General features: G+C 44.7%; 1 protein-coding gene across 22 annotated transcripts in view; it reads right to left on the bottom strand.

Annotated features, from left to right (window-relative positions):
* The window catches only part of NRXN1 (neurexin 1), a 999,389-nt gene that overhangs the window by 363,063 nt on the left and 623,445 nt on the right, over nucleotides 1–12,881 (bottom strand). For 3 of the 22 annotated variants that reach the window (XM_036334618.1, XM_036334619.1, XM_036334622.1), the window contains exon 1: nucleotides 8,141–9,361. The exons of 18 other annotated variants lie outside the window; for them this stretch is intronic. In XM_036334618.1, the coding sequence (XP_036190511.1) occupies nucleotides 8,141–8,390 (250 nt within the window). In that variant the 5' untranslated portion in view covers nucleotides 8,391–9,361. Of the gene's footprint in view, nucleotides 1–8,140; nucleotides 9,362–12,881 lie in introns of those variants that run through there. One more of the 22 variants, XM_036334620.1, reaches the window with a different exon arrangement.

Genomic DNA, 12,881 nt, shown 5'->3' with positions numbered 1-12,881 from the left:
ATTCTAACAGTATTTTGAATTTCACAATAAAAGTGGCTACAAGATTCCTAGAAGCTTCATGCAATCTTAGTATGCACATAGCCACGTGTCTTGAAGTTTACTGGAGAAACACCGTTGGACACAACCTCAGTTCCATCTCACAAATCGCAGATAATAAATTCACACCATCAACAGCAGGTTCTTTTCAACTACCTGTATCTTTGGTGACTAAAAGGAAGTTTGTCCAGAAGAATCATATTTTAGTCACAAAGTATTTTAGTATAATGGTTATTATTTGATTTTACTAACTTTTATCACTGCCTGAGTACATTGCTTTAAATTTAATTTGAAAATGACCCTCATGTATTAATCTACCCCTACCTTACTACCTATTTTTCTGCCAAGTATCAAAATGGAATATTAACTAAAATTTCTTCCACTTGAATAAAAATATAAATTCCACATCAATATTCACTTGAAATTATTAATAATGATGTGTTATCTATTTTTTTGGTTAAATTTATTCTTAATAAAAAAGGTTTGCCCTAACCGGTTTGGCTCAGCGGATAGAGAGTCTGCCTGTGGACTGAAGGGTCCCGGGTTCAATTCCGGTCAAGGGCATGTACCCCGGTTGCGGGCACATCCCCAGTAGGGGGCGTGCAAGAGGCAGCTGAATCGATGTTTCTCTCTCATAGATGTTTCTAACTCTCTATCCCTCTCCCTCTCCCTTCCTCTCTGTAAAAAAATCAATAAAATATATTTAAATAAATAAATAAATAAATAAATAAATAAATAAATAAATAAATAAAAAGGTTTGGGTTTCTTGGGGGGTTGTTTTCCTTTTTTTTTTTTGTCTGGGAAATGACAACACTGGGACAAAATTCAGGACTTCTAAATTCAAATGAAGTATTATTTTTAAACCCTGCCTCTTATCATTTTGCAGTGGAAAAGCAAAAGGACTGCGGCTACTTATTAATTAAATGACCCTGGCAGAATCTTCGCCTCTCTAAATCTGCTTCCTTGTCAGCAAAGTGGTGATCATAAGCCCTGCCAGGATTACTAGGATGATTAAATGAGACACTTTACTTGAGGGCTCTGTGGCAATATATACTTAAAATTTGGCTGTTTTTACTAAGTTCTGTCAAAAGCTTGAGGGAATTGTTGTAGGATCAACACTAAAAATAAAATCTTGCATTTTGTGAGAGAATGGAATAGTTTAAAAGGCTATTACCAATTTCTATGTAGAGAGATATTCTACACCCTACGCACACCAAAAAGGATGGGGCAAAAAGCCAAGAAAAGGAAGCGGGTGCTTTTCTCAAAGAGACATTCCTTAGGACCTCAGTTGAGAGGCAAGTACTAGGCAGGTACCCGGAGCCTGCCCCACATACTATGATTCTTATGCAGTGAGGTAAACCATCTTTAACTAATGATGGAGACAACTAGGTGGCTTAAGGGACCCAAATACAATCTTTGCTAAAATAGCTCCAGTTATGGTCTGTTTAGTTAGAATCAGTAAGACTCTGAGAAAGACAAGAAAGAACATTAGAATCTTAAGAGATCCTATTACTAAAGAAATCTTAGAACTCAAAGTTGGAAATGATGTTAGCCTAATTCAAAAAACAACAACACACCACCACATATGTAAGATTCACAAAACAATATAAAAAGCCATTTTCAACCACTCAAACAGCAACAACTCAAAAACTGTCTTTCGTTAAAAACAGGTACACAATGTCATGTAAATGAGGCATTGAGGCGGACTATGGCGATGAACAACAGCAGAGCAAAGATGGTTTTCTCTACTAAGTTGCGTTGCTCTATTATCTCCCCCAAAGACCTAGGTTCTAATCCCAGTTTATCATCTAAAAACGACTACCTTAGGTTAAAGAGTATTCCGTACCGCCTCTCCCCACTACTGGAGCATAGGTTTCCTGGCAGAGTGTCCTAACTGAGGAGGAAGATAAATTAGAAGATATGGGTTCTACTTCCAACTCTGCTACTAATTAGCTGTGACTATGAGTTCGGTTCCCTTAAATTATTTAGAGCTCTGTGTTCACATCTATAAAATGAGAGCAACATGCTCCTCACATTTTTAGAGCTACGTTCTGTCTGGGAACTGATGTTCAAAGCTGTAAATGAATTCCAGAAGTCACACAGTTAATAACTGGCTGAATTAGAACTAGAAATCAGGTCTCCAGATTTCAAGGTTTGTTCTTTTTTTCTGACATGTGTCTTATCTCTGAAATCTCTTCTTTAAAATTTTTTTTATTTTGTCCTGTAAGAACCATTAACATGAGATCTACCCTCTTAATTTTTAAGGTGCTTATAGAGTATTGTTAATTATAGACACAAGGTTGTACAGATCTTCCGAGCTTAATCATCTGGTGTAATTGAAACTTTAGGCTCCATTGACTATCAACTTATTTCCTCTTTTCCCCAGCCCCTGGCCAGCACCATTTCCCTCCCTGATTCATGAATTTGACTACTTTACATACCTCATATAAGTGGAATTATGTAGGATTTGTCTGACTTATTTCCCTCAGGATAATATCCTCAAAGTTCATTCATGTTATCATATACTACAGAATATCTTTCTTTTTCTAAGATTGATTAATATTCCATTTTATGTATATGCCAGATTTTCTTTATCCATTCAATCAAAACCACAAAAAGGTATCGCCTCACACCTATTATAATGGCTATTATCAAACAGACAAGTTTAGACAAGGATGTGGAGAAACTGGAGCCCTTGTGAAATTGTGAACAGGAAATGGTGTAGCCACTATGGAAAACAGTATAGGGGTTCTTCAAAAAATTAAAAAGAATTGAAATCAGGATTTTGAAGAGATATTAGTTCACAGTAGCACTCTTCAGAGTAGCCAAGATGTGGAAAGAACCTAAAGATCTATTTTATGGACAAAAATTTATTAGGGGCCTATTATATTCTAGGCACTTGTCAAATGCATGATCTCATTTTTCACTAGATGCAATTCAGTGTATTTTCATTTTATATATTGACAAAACAACCTTAGTGAGGGTAAGTAGCTTAGTAAATTTACACAATGTATGCAGCAGTGGCCAAATTTTCACACAAATATGTTCCTGAAAATCACCTTCACTAGACCAAGCTGCCTTGATTACTTATATAATAGGAAACATTTAAGACAATGAATCACCTATCTTAAATACATTTGCAAAACAAGTCTTACCTTTATTTAAAAAATAAAAGACTCTGCTTTGCTAGAGGAAATATATGCAGCAACATGGAAGAAAGCAATTGTGCAAGAAGCTCCTATAGAGCATTAATGTTAAAGAACAACAGAAAGTGATCTAGATACAATTTACCATGTTGATGTTTTTACCAGATCACTTCATGTTGCATCTCAGATGATTGCTACATATACACATGATTTATGCTTTTTGTTTTTAAAGAGCAACTTTTGTTTGTTTAAAGATTAACTCTTTCTAACAACAGCTTGGACTTTGAGAACTAAATTGTAAACTTTTTTGATTGTCATGCCTTCAGTATCTTGGCTCCTCCTCTCTCACCTTTATTCCCATCATCCCCATTATTATCCGCCCTTGCATGGTACCTGGTGTACAAAAACAAAAATGTGCATATACTCTACATTTACTGAAAAAATCAATGGACAATCTGAGCAATAAGTATATTAAAGTTAGGGGCCACCAAAAAAGTATCCTAGAGTTTTGGATTATTTGGACCATGACTGATTCAGAGATACTCCCAAAAATATTAGCTGGCAATCTTGCCTAAAATTGCATCGCAGTGAAGCACATTTTTGTGAAAAAAGCCCAATAAGGAAGAGATGTAGGGTAGGGACATCTATAGTTCAGCAGAATATTCATAGCCAAAAATGTTCTGGGCCACACATATCAATTACAATAAAAGCTAACTGTTTCTTTAAAGCAGCAAAGTCAAACATATTGTGAAAGGTTTTAACTCTCTTGGTTGCCAGACAAAAGAGCAAAGGGATCAGCTCCATCAAACAGCAACCTCCTGCCTCTGAGAAAAACAAAAGACAAACAAAAACCTCCTCAGCTGAATCAATGAAGTGATCCCTGGGACACCAGTGAGTTGCCATCAGCCTTTCTCACAGTATTCATTATTGCTAATATGTGCTGGAAGCAAAATTCTCTGCCCTGTTCCTTGTAATAATTTCTACCCCAAACACCAATCATTGAAGCACCTGGTGGGCCCTCTGAGTTCCAGTTTCAAAACCTGTGAGATCATGGAACTGCTCTGGGCTGTGGGCCAGGAAGTCTTGTTTCTAAATCCTCTTTAACTGATTGGAGATTTGGCTGTGTGTGTGTGTGTGTGTGTGTGTGTGTGTGTGTGTGTGTCTATAGTATGCCTCAGTATCCCTACAAGGAGGATCATAATCACAATTCCCTCCAAAACACAGCATTCCTCTTAGAAGTTTAGTATGTGCACAAAAAAGTGCCTGGGAATGAGAAACATTATAAGCAAGATATTATTATCCTTATATAACAGCACTGGGTTACTTCAATTACAATCCACACTTTTAAAATCTGTTAACTTTTCCTTCTGGGAAAGCCCTTTTGCCCTTTAATAGTATAAGCTAATCATGGCAGTATAATTTCCGGAGCTCATAGTTGTGAGAGGAGAATGCCTGGCACTGGTGTGCTCAGCTGTGTGATGGCTTTCTCATTCCTTTATCTCCTGAAATTATTAAGAGGCTTTAAGTTAATTTTCAAAACTATGCAGAGGTACTTAGGAAAGCCGGGAGCAGAGATGGGAGCCTGAGCATTGCACTGACATCATTCTATGCTCAGCACACATGGCACATCACTAAAGCAATCCTAAATGAGCACCCTGGTCTACTCTCAACCTTCGCTGGCTTGAAGTAGCATTCTTAATGACAAGCAGGCTTGCTTTGTTATCTTTTACAATCACACAGTTTGCTGTTTATTTAACTGGGAAAATATCATTTTTCTAGGAGGTATTTTCAACATTTACTTGTTTAAGTGCATGCAAAATAAAATGGGATCTTGCAGAGATCTCAAATGCTGCTTCTCATGTGCATGTAAAAAAAAAAAAGATTCTCGTCATAATCTCTGCAACTGGGTCAGCTTGCACAAAGATCCTCTGGGTAGCCATGAGCGCTTCCAGCACCCTGCAATCCTTGTAAGTGACACCTCATAATAGTGCAAATGAAGCATGGCGTGATGAGAAAATGAAGAAGAATGAGCCCTCAGAGTCAACCCTGCAGTTTTCACAACATAGAGGGTAGATTCATGTCATCCCCCCAAATTCACCATGCATGATTTTTCTTGTACACTTTCAAGCATATACACGCTTTCCCTATTACGAGAACAATGTCTTATGATTCCCAGAAATTCTAATACAAACAGGCTGGCTCATTTGTTCATCTATATACATAACACTTGCAATAGTCTCAAATTTTGAAGTAAACCTCATTTGCACCTGCCTGGATTTTCAGCTAAGAATTTACCATATTGCCATTCACCTTTGTGCTTCCCTTCACCCTCATCTATTAGGCTCAAAGATTATTTCCTTGTGGGCCCTTAGTCTAATTAGCTGAATATTGAAGGAGTTTACTGACCCAACAAATTCAACATCACCTCGTCCTTATTAGGTTCCTTTTACCACCACCCTGCCTGCCCTGCTCTCAGCCCCTATGCACGCCCCCACCCCAACACACACACACACACACACACACACACACACACACACACACACACCTCCATCCCCCACCCTAAGGCTTACTTCATCCTTAATGTCCCTTGATTATACTCTAGCCAGAGTTAATTCCCTCTTTTCAAGGGAGGGAATAAAGGAAGTAGGAAAAATTCACACCGGGTTTTATTGGGTGGATATTGGCAAGTTTGCTACTCTGATTTAAAAAAAAAAAAAAAGAATCAGAAAGCTTCAGCCCAAAGTGGATGGGGAGTTTCAAAAACAAACAACAGAACCTGAAGGAAAGAAAAAGTTCTCTGACTCGAAAGAACGATGCCAAATGCTGCTCACACACCGTTTTCTCTACTTTTCTCCTATCCTTTCTCTTTTTCAATGATGGATGTGCCTGGTTTTTTCATTCACATTCAGAGACAATCACTATGTTCTGGAGGGAAAGAAATGCTTGTAAAGACCAGCAGACGGCGCCTGACTGGGGCAGAGCAGTGGTGGGCAGAGGAAGGGGTGCCCACTCTTGGCAGGGCCCCCGTAGTGTTCTCCTTCTCGCCACCCCCACCCCCCCTCACTGGGCGCTCTCCCCAATGGAGCCTGATCTCCCGGGAGAGAGGCAGAGCCACCGCAAAGGAAAAGTGAATATGTGTATTGGATTACTATCCAAGTGCTTCCCACCGCTACAATTAGGTGCCCCACCCCCTTACCTACCCCCATCTAACTCAGCACACCCACCCACCCACTCTCTGTCTGCCACTCCTGTGCCCTCACTCATCTCCCTCCCCTGGAACTCACACAATTCTGCACAAAGACAGGGCAGTGGGTGAGAACTGCACCCAGGTAACTGAGCAGCAGGCTCCTGGACTACTGGTGAGAGCCGAGACTCCTTGCTGCTTCACAGGGATCTATCCTTGATGTTACTCTTAGTTAAGATGCCCCAGTTTGGGGCATCACTTCCATCCTAGCCACTCTAAGCTGGAGAGAATCCTTGAGAGGGAACTGGGGAAAGGAAGGGATTTCTGGGACCCAAATGAGGTGTGTCTCCATGCCACTCCGAAAGAGGGGTTGCTAAGGGGAATTATTCTTCTCTCTTCAGGTAGGTGAAACTATATGCTTTGCATGTCCCTGGGGAAGAGGGCCATCCTGGTATCACCGGCGGCTGCTCAGGGGAGAAGAATTACTAGGGAGCAGGACAGAGGGTCCAGAGCTGAACCAAGTCTGAAAGAGGGAGGGGCCCTGGAAGGAAAGGAAGGGAGGATGGAATATGAGAAAGAGTGTCCACAACAACTTTTGCCCTGCTTTTTAAAGTAGTGGACTTTAAATTGGAGGAGCAGATTGGAAGTGGGGAGAGATTGACAAACACAGTTTGATACATTATTTACTGTCAGTTCAGGGAATCTGAAATAGACTTTTATCTGAAGATGAGAGGAACCTGGTCTCATATTGCTGGCCACTCTGGAGAAGGAACCTGCCCACCAAGGCTTTCCTTCACATTCTACTCTTCACACACACACACACACACACACACACACACACACACACACAACCAAAATAGGATGAGGAGAAGAGCTTCTCTTTGCTCTAAATTCTCCTCCTCCAAGCAGACCTCCGGACTTACACCAACCAGCATTGGCTCACCTTCCCTCCCTAGGAAGCACTAAGCTGAAGAAAGAGAAAGCAAAGACATCCCTTACCCCAACAGCCTTCAGACATGACCTCAGGGAGATGGGTTGGGGTAGCCAAGCCTCCCTGCTGTGTTTAGAAAAGATCTGAGCCTAATCACCAAGAAAAATAAGAGAATGTGTATGGGGGGTGCGGGAAAGGGGTGGTGTGCAGAGGTCTTTTCTGAGCCTAGCAGGGGTTGGTCAGCCTCAGTTACCTTCCTACCTTCTCCAATTAAGGGAAGAGGTGGGGGCAAAAGGGACTGGACTCCTGTTGAGTGAGTCCCGGGCCCCCCGCCTTGGCTGGCACTGCCATCTGGCACACTCTGGAGGAATGTGCGGTCCGGAACCTGTCCCTCCCCAAAGCCAGGGAAATGGGCAGGAGGTGGGGCAGCCCACAGCGCAGACAAAAGGTTCTGCAGAGCCCTCCTCTCACTGGCGCTCAGGTCCCTGGGCTGAGCACAGCGCCCCATCAGCCACACAGAGTGACCTTCGGGCTAGTAACGCCCCCTTCCCAGGGGGCCCAGATGCCCAGCCAAGAATGGTCCCTTCATAGGTGCCCCACGTCTCTCTCCAGCACCCTCACCAGGGATGCCCCTCCCACCCCTCACCACAAACACACCGGATGCCTTCCCCATCCCTCTTCTATTGTCTTCAAAGAGATCAGTGGTTCCCACCAAGCACACCCAAACGCGCCTCCCTTTCCTGCGCTCCCATTTCTCTGAGCCTTAGGGGCTGAAAAGCCAGCGCGGGGTTGAAAGCGGGGAGGCCGGGAGTAACCCCGGAGAACTTGGCATCTCAGACCCACCGTGTCCGCCTCGCAAGGATGCAGGTGACCTGTAGATTGCAATAGGCACTGAATGATGCTTGCTGCTGCCATGGAAATGGTGGATGTGGTGCGCGCCCAAGCTGGACGCCCCCCACGCCACTCCTAGAAGGCCGCTGAGGGTGAGCGGGACGATCCAGAGCAGGGCCAGGCGCCCCCCTGCGCCGCCGCTGCCGCCGCCGCCCCCGGGCGAGCCCAGCTCGGCTCCGCACCGGAGCATCCTCTGGTACATGGCGGGGCGCCCGCGGAGGAGCAGCTACCACGGGAGGCAAAGTTTGGGGCGCAGGGAGGGGAGAGGGCACCCGGGAGCAGGCAGGCGGGCAGCTCAGGGTGGGCTGCGGGGCGCCGCCTCACCGAGCCAGAGCACCCATCCTCTCCCTCCTTCGGACGGTCTTCTCGGGGTCCTGGAGTCCGCCGCGCCTTGTCCCCCAAAGAATCCAAAACATAGCCGAGGCCGATGCAGCCGACGGGGGGGTGCTTGTCCCGAAAGGCAGCCCCCGGGAACAGCCAGTGCGGGGAGGGCGGCTGCTCCCCGAGTTCCAGGGCTCCAGGCTCTCCGGTGAGACTCCCAAAGAGTTTCGGGCGCGAGCGCGTGCCAGGGGGTGGGGAGCGGGGAGACGGTTGAAAGCTCCTCCCGGAGGGTCCTCACTTCTACATAACAGCCGTCCGCCGCCGAGCCGCTAGGTCAATCCGTTTAGCATTGTGCGCGGGGACTGGGGAGGCCACTTCGCCGGCCCAGCCTCCTTTCCGGGGAGCAGCAGACCCCATGGAATCCGGGCGCCCCTTCTCTCCACGCGGCCCCGGCCGGCGGGCCAGCTCGCGCCAGCCTCCCGCGGGCAGCGCGCGGAGCAGCGGCGCGCATCGCCTGCTCCCGAGGCGATCAGCGCCCGCTGCCTCCCGGCACTCACACCAGGCGCGGGGGTCGGAGGCAAGAGGGCACCCCGAGGAGGGAAGCGGGGACTGGACGGGAGAAGCGGAGCCAGGGAAGAGCAGCAGCAGAGGAGTGCAGGGCAGAGAGAGGGAGAGAAAAAAAAAGAAAAGAAAAGAAATACCACACACACGCTGGCGCTGGCGAAGCGAGGGGGCTCTATGCAAATCTGCAGTCTCCAAATAGCAAATCACTGAAGCTGGGATGCAATGCAGAGGACGAGCCTATGTAAGGAGGGAGGCTGGTCCAGCTTCCCACAAAGATCACCCCGCTTTGCCTCTCTCACGCATTCTCCACGCATCCGAGGGACACGTGGATGGCAATGCGGGGAACACCTCAAAAGCAACTCTCCCTCCTCTGCCAGGTGCTCCCTCCGCCTGCATTCCAATGGCAAATGGCACCCTTCCCCTACCCCTATGGTTTAGATGTAACCAGTGTCCTGAGAGCTCTGAAAAGGGAAAGAATTCTGCTCTTTTTATTGGACCAAACTTGTTCTGCCAGGTATTCAAACCCGGTCTGCCAAAGATGGCTTGACACCATCTACTCAAGCATCAGGTCTGATGATCTGTGAATTACAGATATGACTCATAACAAAGAGCCCTCGTTCCCACTACAATATCCTATCTCATAAGGCGGTGGAAGTGCAGGGAACGGAAACACACAGGAGAAACGGGGTGTGTGCACAGGCAGCTGAGGGAAAGAGAAAAGGGGAGAGTGCAAGAGGGAGAGGGGACAGGTGGGAAAGAGGACAGCAGAGGAGAGAAAGAGGAGGAATGAGCTTGCCTGTGTTTCAATCAAACACCTTAGGGATATTTAAGAACCCACAAGATCTCTATAGAAGCCCAGCTCTGGTGATTTTTTTTTTTATAACAGCAGAGTTCTGTCTTCTCTCACGCTGTCTCATTAGGAAAATAGCATCAAGAAACAAAAATTCCTAAATCCAGTATCCCCAAGAAAGAGAGGACATTTATATCCCACTGGTGAAATGCTGTGTCTCTAACTGTGTGTCTTGGATGAAAGACTAGCACAGCCAACACACATTAAAAAATCTCAAAAGCCAGCAAGCACAGCGAGTGAAGTTGGCAAGGAGGACCACAGTTCCTGAGGCTGGCAGCTAAGATTTGGGATTATGGCGGAAACACTCCTCCAGTTTCCAAAAGATGATAAAAACTATGACATGTCCAGTGACTGGTCATTTTCTGTCTTTATTTCTATGTAAAGAGAGAGGGAAACAACTCAGAATAGATATTACTTCCCACAGGCTTTCCTTGTAGATATTATCCCTTGTATCAACAAATGTGAAGTCCATATTGAAGAAAAAAAAGTAATCTAGAAGGATTTCACTTAAATCAACCATTCATACAAGTGGCCATTTAGACTTCTATATTGTTTCATAGTCCATGCAGAGAGGGGACCCAGGGACACTGGGGGTCACTCTGTAATAGTGTCTAGGGGCCCCTAAGTCAAATCCGTCGCAATTTGTCATCTTAGGTTCCTGTCAAAAGTTTATGTCCTTCTGCTAAGAAGATAATTCTTCAGTTCACGAACTGAAATGGCTTAGCCATGCTAAAGAAGGTACATTTATTTACTTAAAGATGCTGTATCTCCTAACTTTCCCCTAACTGCTCATAAACCAACAGACTCTAAATCTTGCACCTTCCACTGTGTCCTGTTGCCACCCGTATCCCTGGGCCCCTTCCTCTTCATTGTATTCTTTTTTCAGCCTCTGTATTTTCTTTCACTCATAGTCCAGGGTGGTGATTATTCATTTTTGAAGTATCAAGTCAAGCTTCCAAAGGGAAGAAGAGGATATCACCCTCCCCGGTATGGTTCCAGGACCCCAGGCTCCTGTTGTGAACTTGATCTTTCACAGTGTTCCCGGGGAAAGAGCAGAGGGAGGGGGCCTGTGCTGCCTCCTTGGCACTGCCATTTACCAGTGATGCCCGATTCGTTACTCAGCCTCTCCCTGAGGCTCCCTGGCTTCCTTTATAAAATAGTCATGTTCCTATCTTCCCTAAGAATCCCACAGGGCAGGAAGGATATGCGATATTTAATGTGAGAGTGATTTAAAAGATATCAAATGCTCCCCACAATTAAGGCATTATGCTTTTCCTCCCATACAGGTCTCACCTATCGAGCTGATGAGCCTGCACAATGCGTTCAGTTCCTTCCATCTACAGGAAATGCAGAGCACTGCATTGCTCTCACTGCCCTCCTCTACAGTGTTAATCTGTCCTCCCCTCACCAACTACAGGAATTCCTGAAGGGGAACAGAGTCCAATCTTTCTTTGTACTCCCTCTAGTGCCCAGCATATGTGAAATGTAAGTCAGTCTCTTAGAACAAGCAGTTAATTCTCATTCTTCCCAGTAGTTATGGTCTATAAAGTCACTGTGAACACTGAATTAGCCAAACCTGAACCAATGCCCCGAGGAGTTAAGTTCATGCAAGCCGCTGGCCACAACATTTTTATCAACTAATCAATATATAACCTTGTTTTATGTGTTTTTCTGGTTAAAGACATCTTATTGAATATGTACTCTTGATTCATTAACAGTGAACTCACAGCTGACATCAATATAACTCAAGCCTGAACGAAGCTTACCTAATACCTATTTTCTCCATAAGGTGTGCCACAGCTTAGGAATGTTAGCACTTCAGCATTATGTGTAGTGGCCATTTTAAACAGCAAAGTGATCAACAAAAAGCATGCAAAAATGTGAAAAATGTGCCACTAAATAGACCACAAAAAGGCCCCTTGTTTATAATACAAGAGTTGAAACAAGGTAGAGTGCTGTGTTGTTTGACCTCAGGTAGCAACATGGGTGTCGGGACTCAAATTTTTGCCACTCTGTGCATGTCTGTTAATGACCAGCATCGTGCCATGGGTGTTGATTTGGGGATTGCAATTTTTTTGATGCTTTTTTAAATTGATTTGAGAGAGAGGAAGGGATGAGGAGGAAGAGAAGGAAAAAGGAGGAAGAAAGAATGGGGGGGGGGAGGGAAATAGAGAAGGCTGGAGGGAGAGAGAGAGAAATATCAATTCATTGTTCCAACTATTTATGCAATCATTGGTTGATTCTTGCATGTGCCCTGACTGGGGATCAAACCAACAATCTTGGTGTATCAGGATGATACCCTAGCCAACTGAGCTACCTGGCCAGGACATGGGGTTTACACATTTTAGTGAGGAGGTGAATTCATATCCATAATTAATAAGTACGAACTATATTTGTTATTCTCTTGATTACCAGGGAAGGATGGGGCTGGGACTTTGGAGAATTAGTTGTATAAATTAAAGCCATAGAAATAGAATTAAGTAAAGAAACTTCTGATCAACCCTCCCAAGAGAATTGAATGAAGAAGAGGCTCCCTGTCTGTCTTATATTGCCTGGGGCCCTGGGAGATAAAGACGGGTTTAGGGAAAGGATAGGCCAGAAATCTCAGTTTTACTAGCGTCTCAAGAGCTAAAAAAGAAATATTTATTGCTTCCTTGACAAAAGAAATTGTAGCTGTAGTGTTTCGGGCAGATGTCTAGGGCACCTTTGCAATACTTAGGAGGTTCTAGCGTGGATGCTGTGATACTGATGCTGCAATATTTATAATAAATGGCTGTAATCTGGTGGAACAAAGAGTGATTCTCTGTACAGAGAGTAGAGAAAAGTCTTGTGAGTAAACACATGCCTAATCTGAGTGAAGCGAATAAAGCTTGCGCTTACACTATGTCTCTTCAGCTGGTCAGTCCTTGTGGCTGGAAATACACTATTTAAAGGAAACTGAGGCAGCATTTGACAAAC

This window comes from Myotis myotis, unplaced genomic scaffold, assembly GCF_014108235.1.
Source record: "Myotis myotis isolate mMyoMyo1 unplaced genomic scaffold, mMyoMyo1.p scaffold_m19_p_14, whole genome shotgun sequence".
Taxonomy (NCBI): Eukaryota; Metazoa; Chordata; class Mammalia; order Chiroptera; family Vespertilionidae; genus Myotis; species Myotis myotis.
This window is presented reverse-complemented; position numbering and strand designations above follow the sequence as displayed.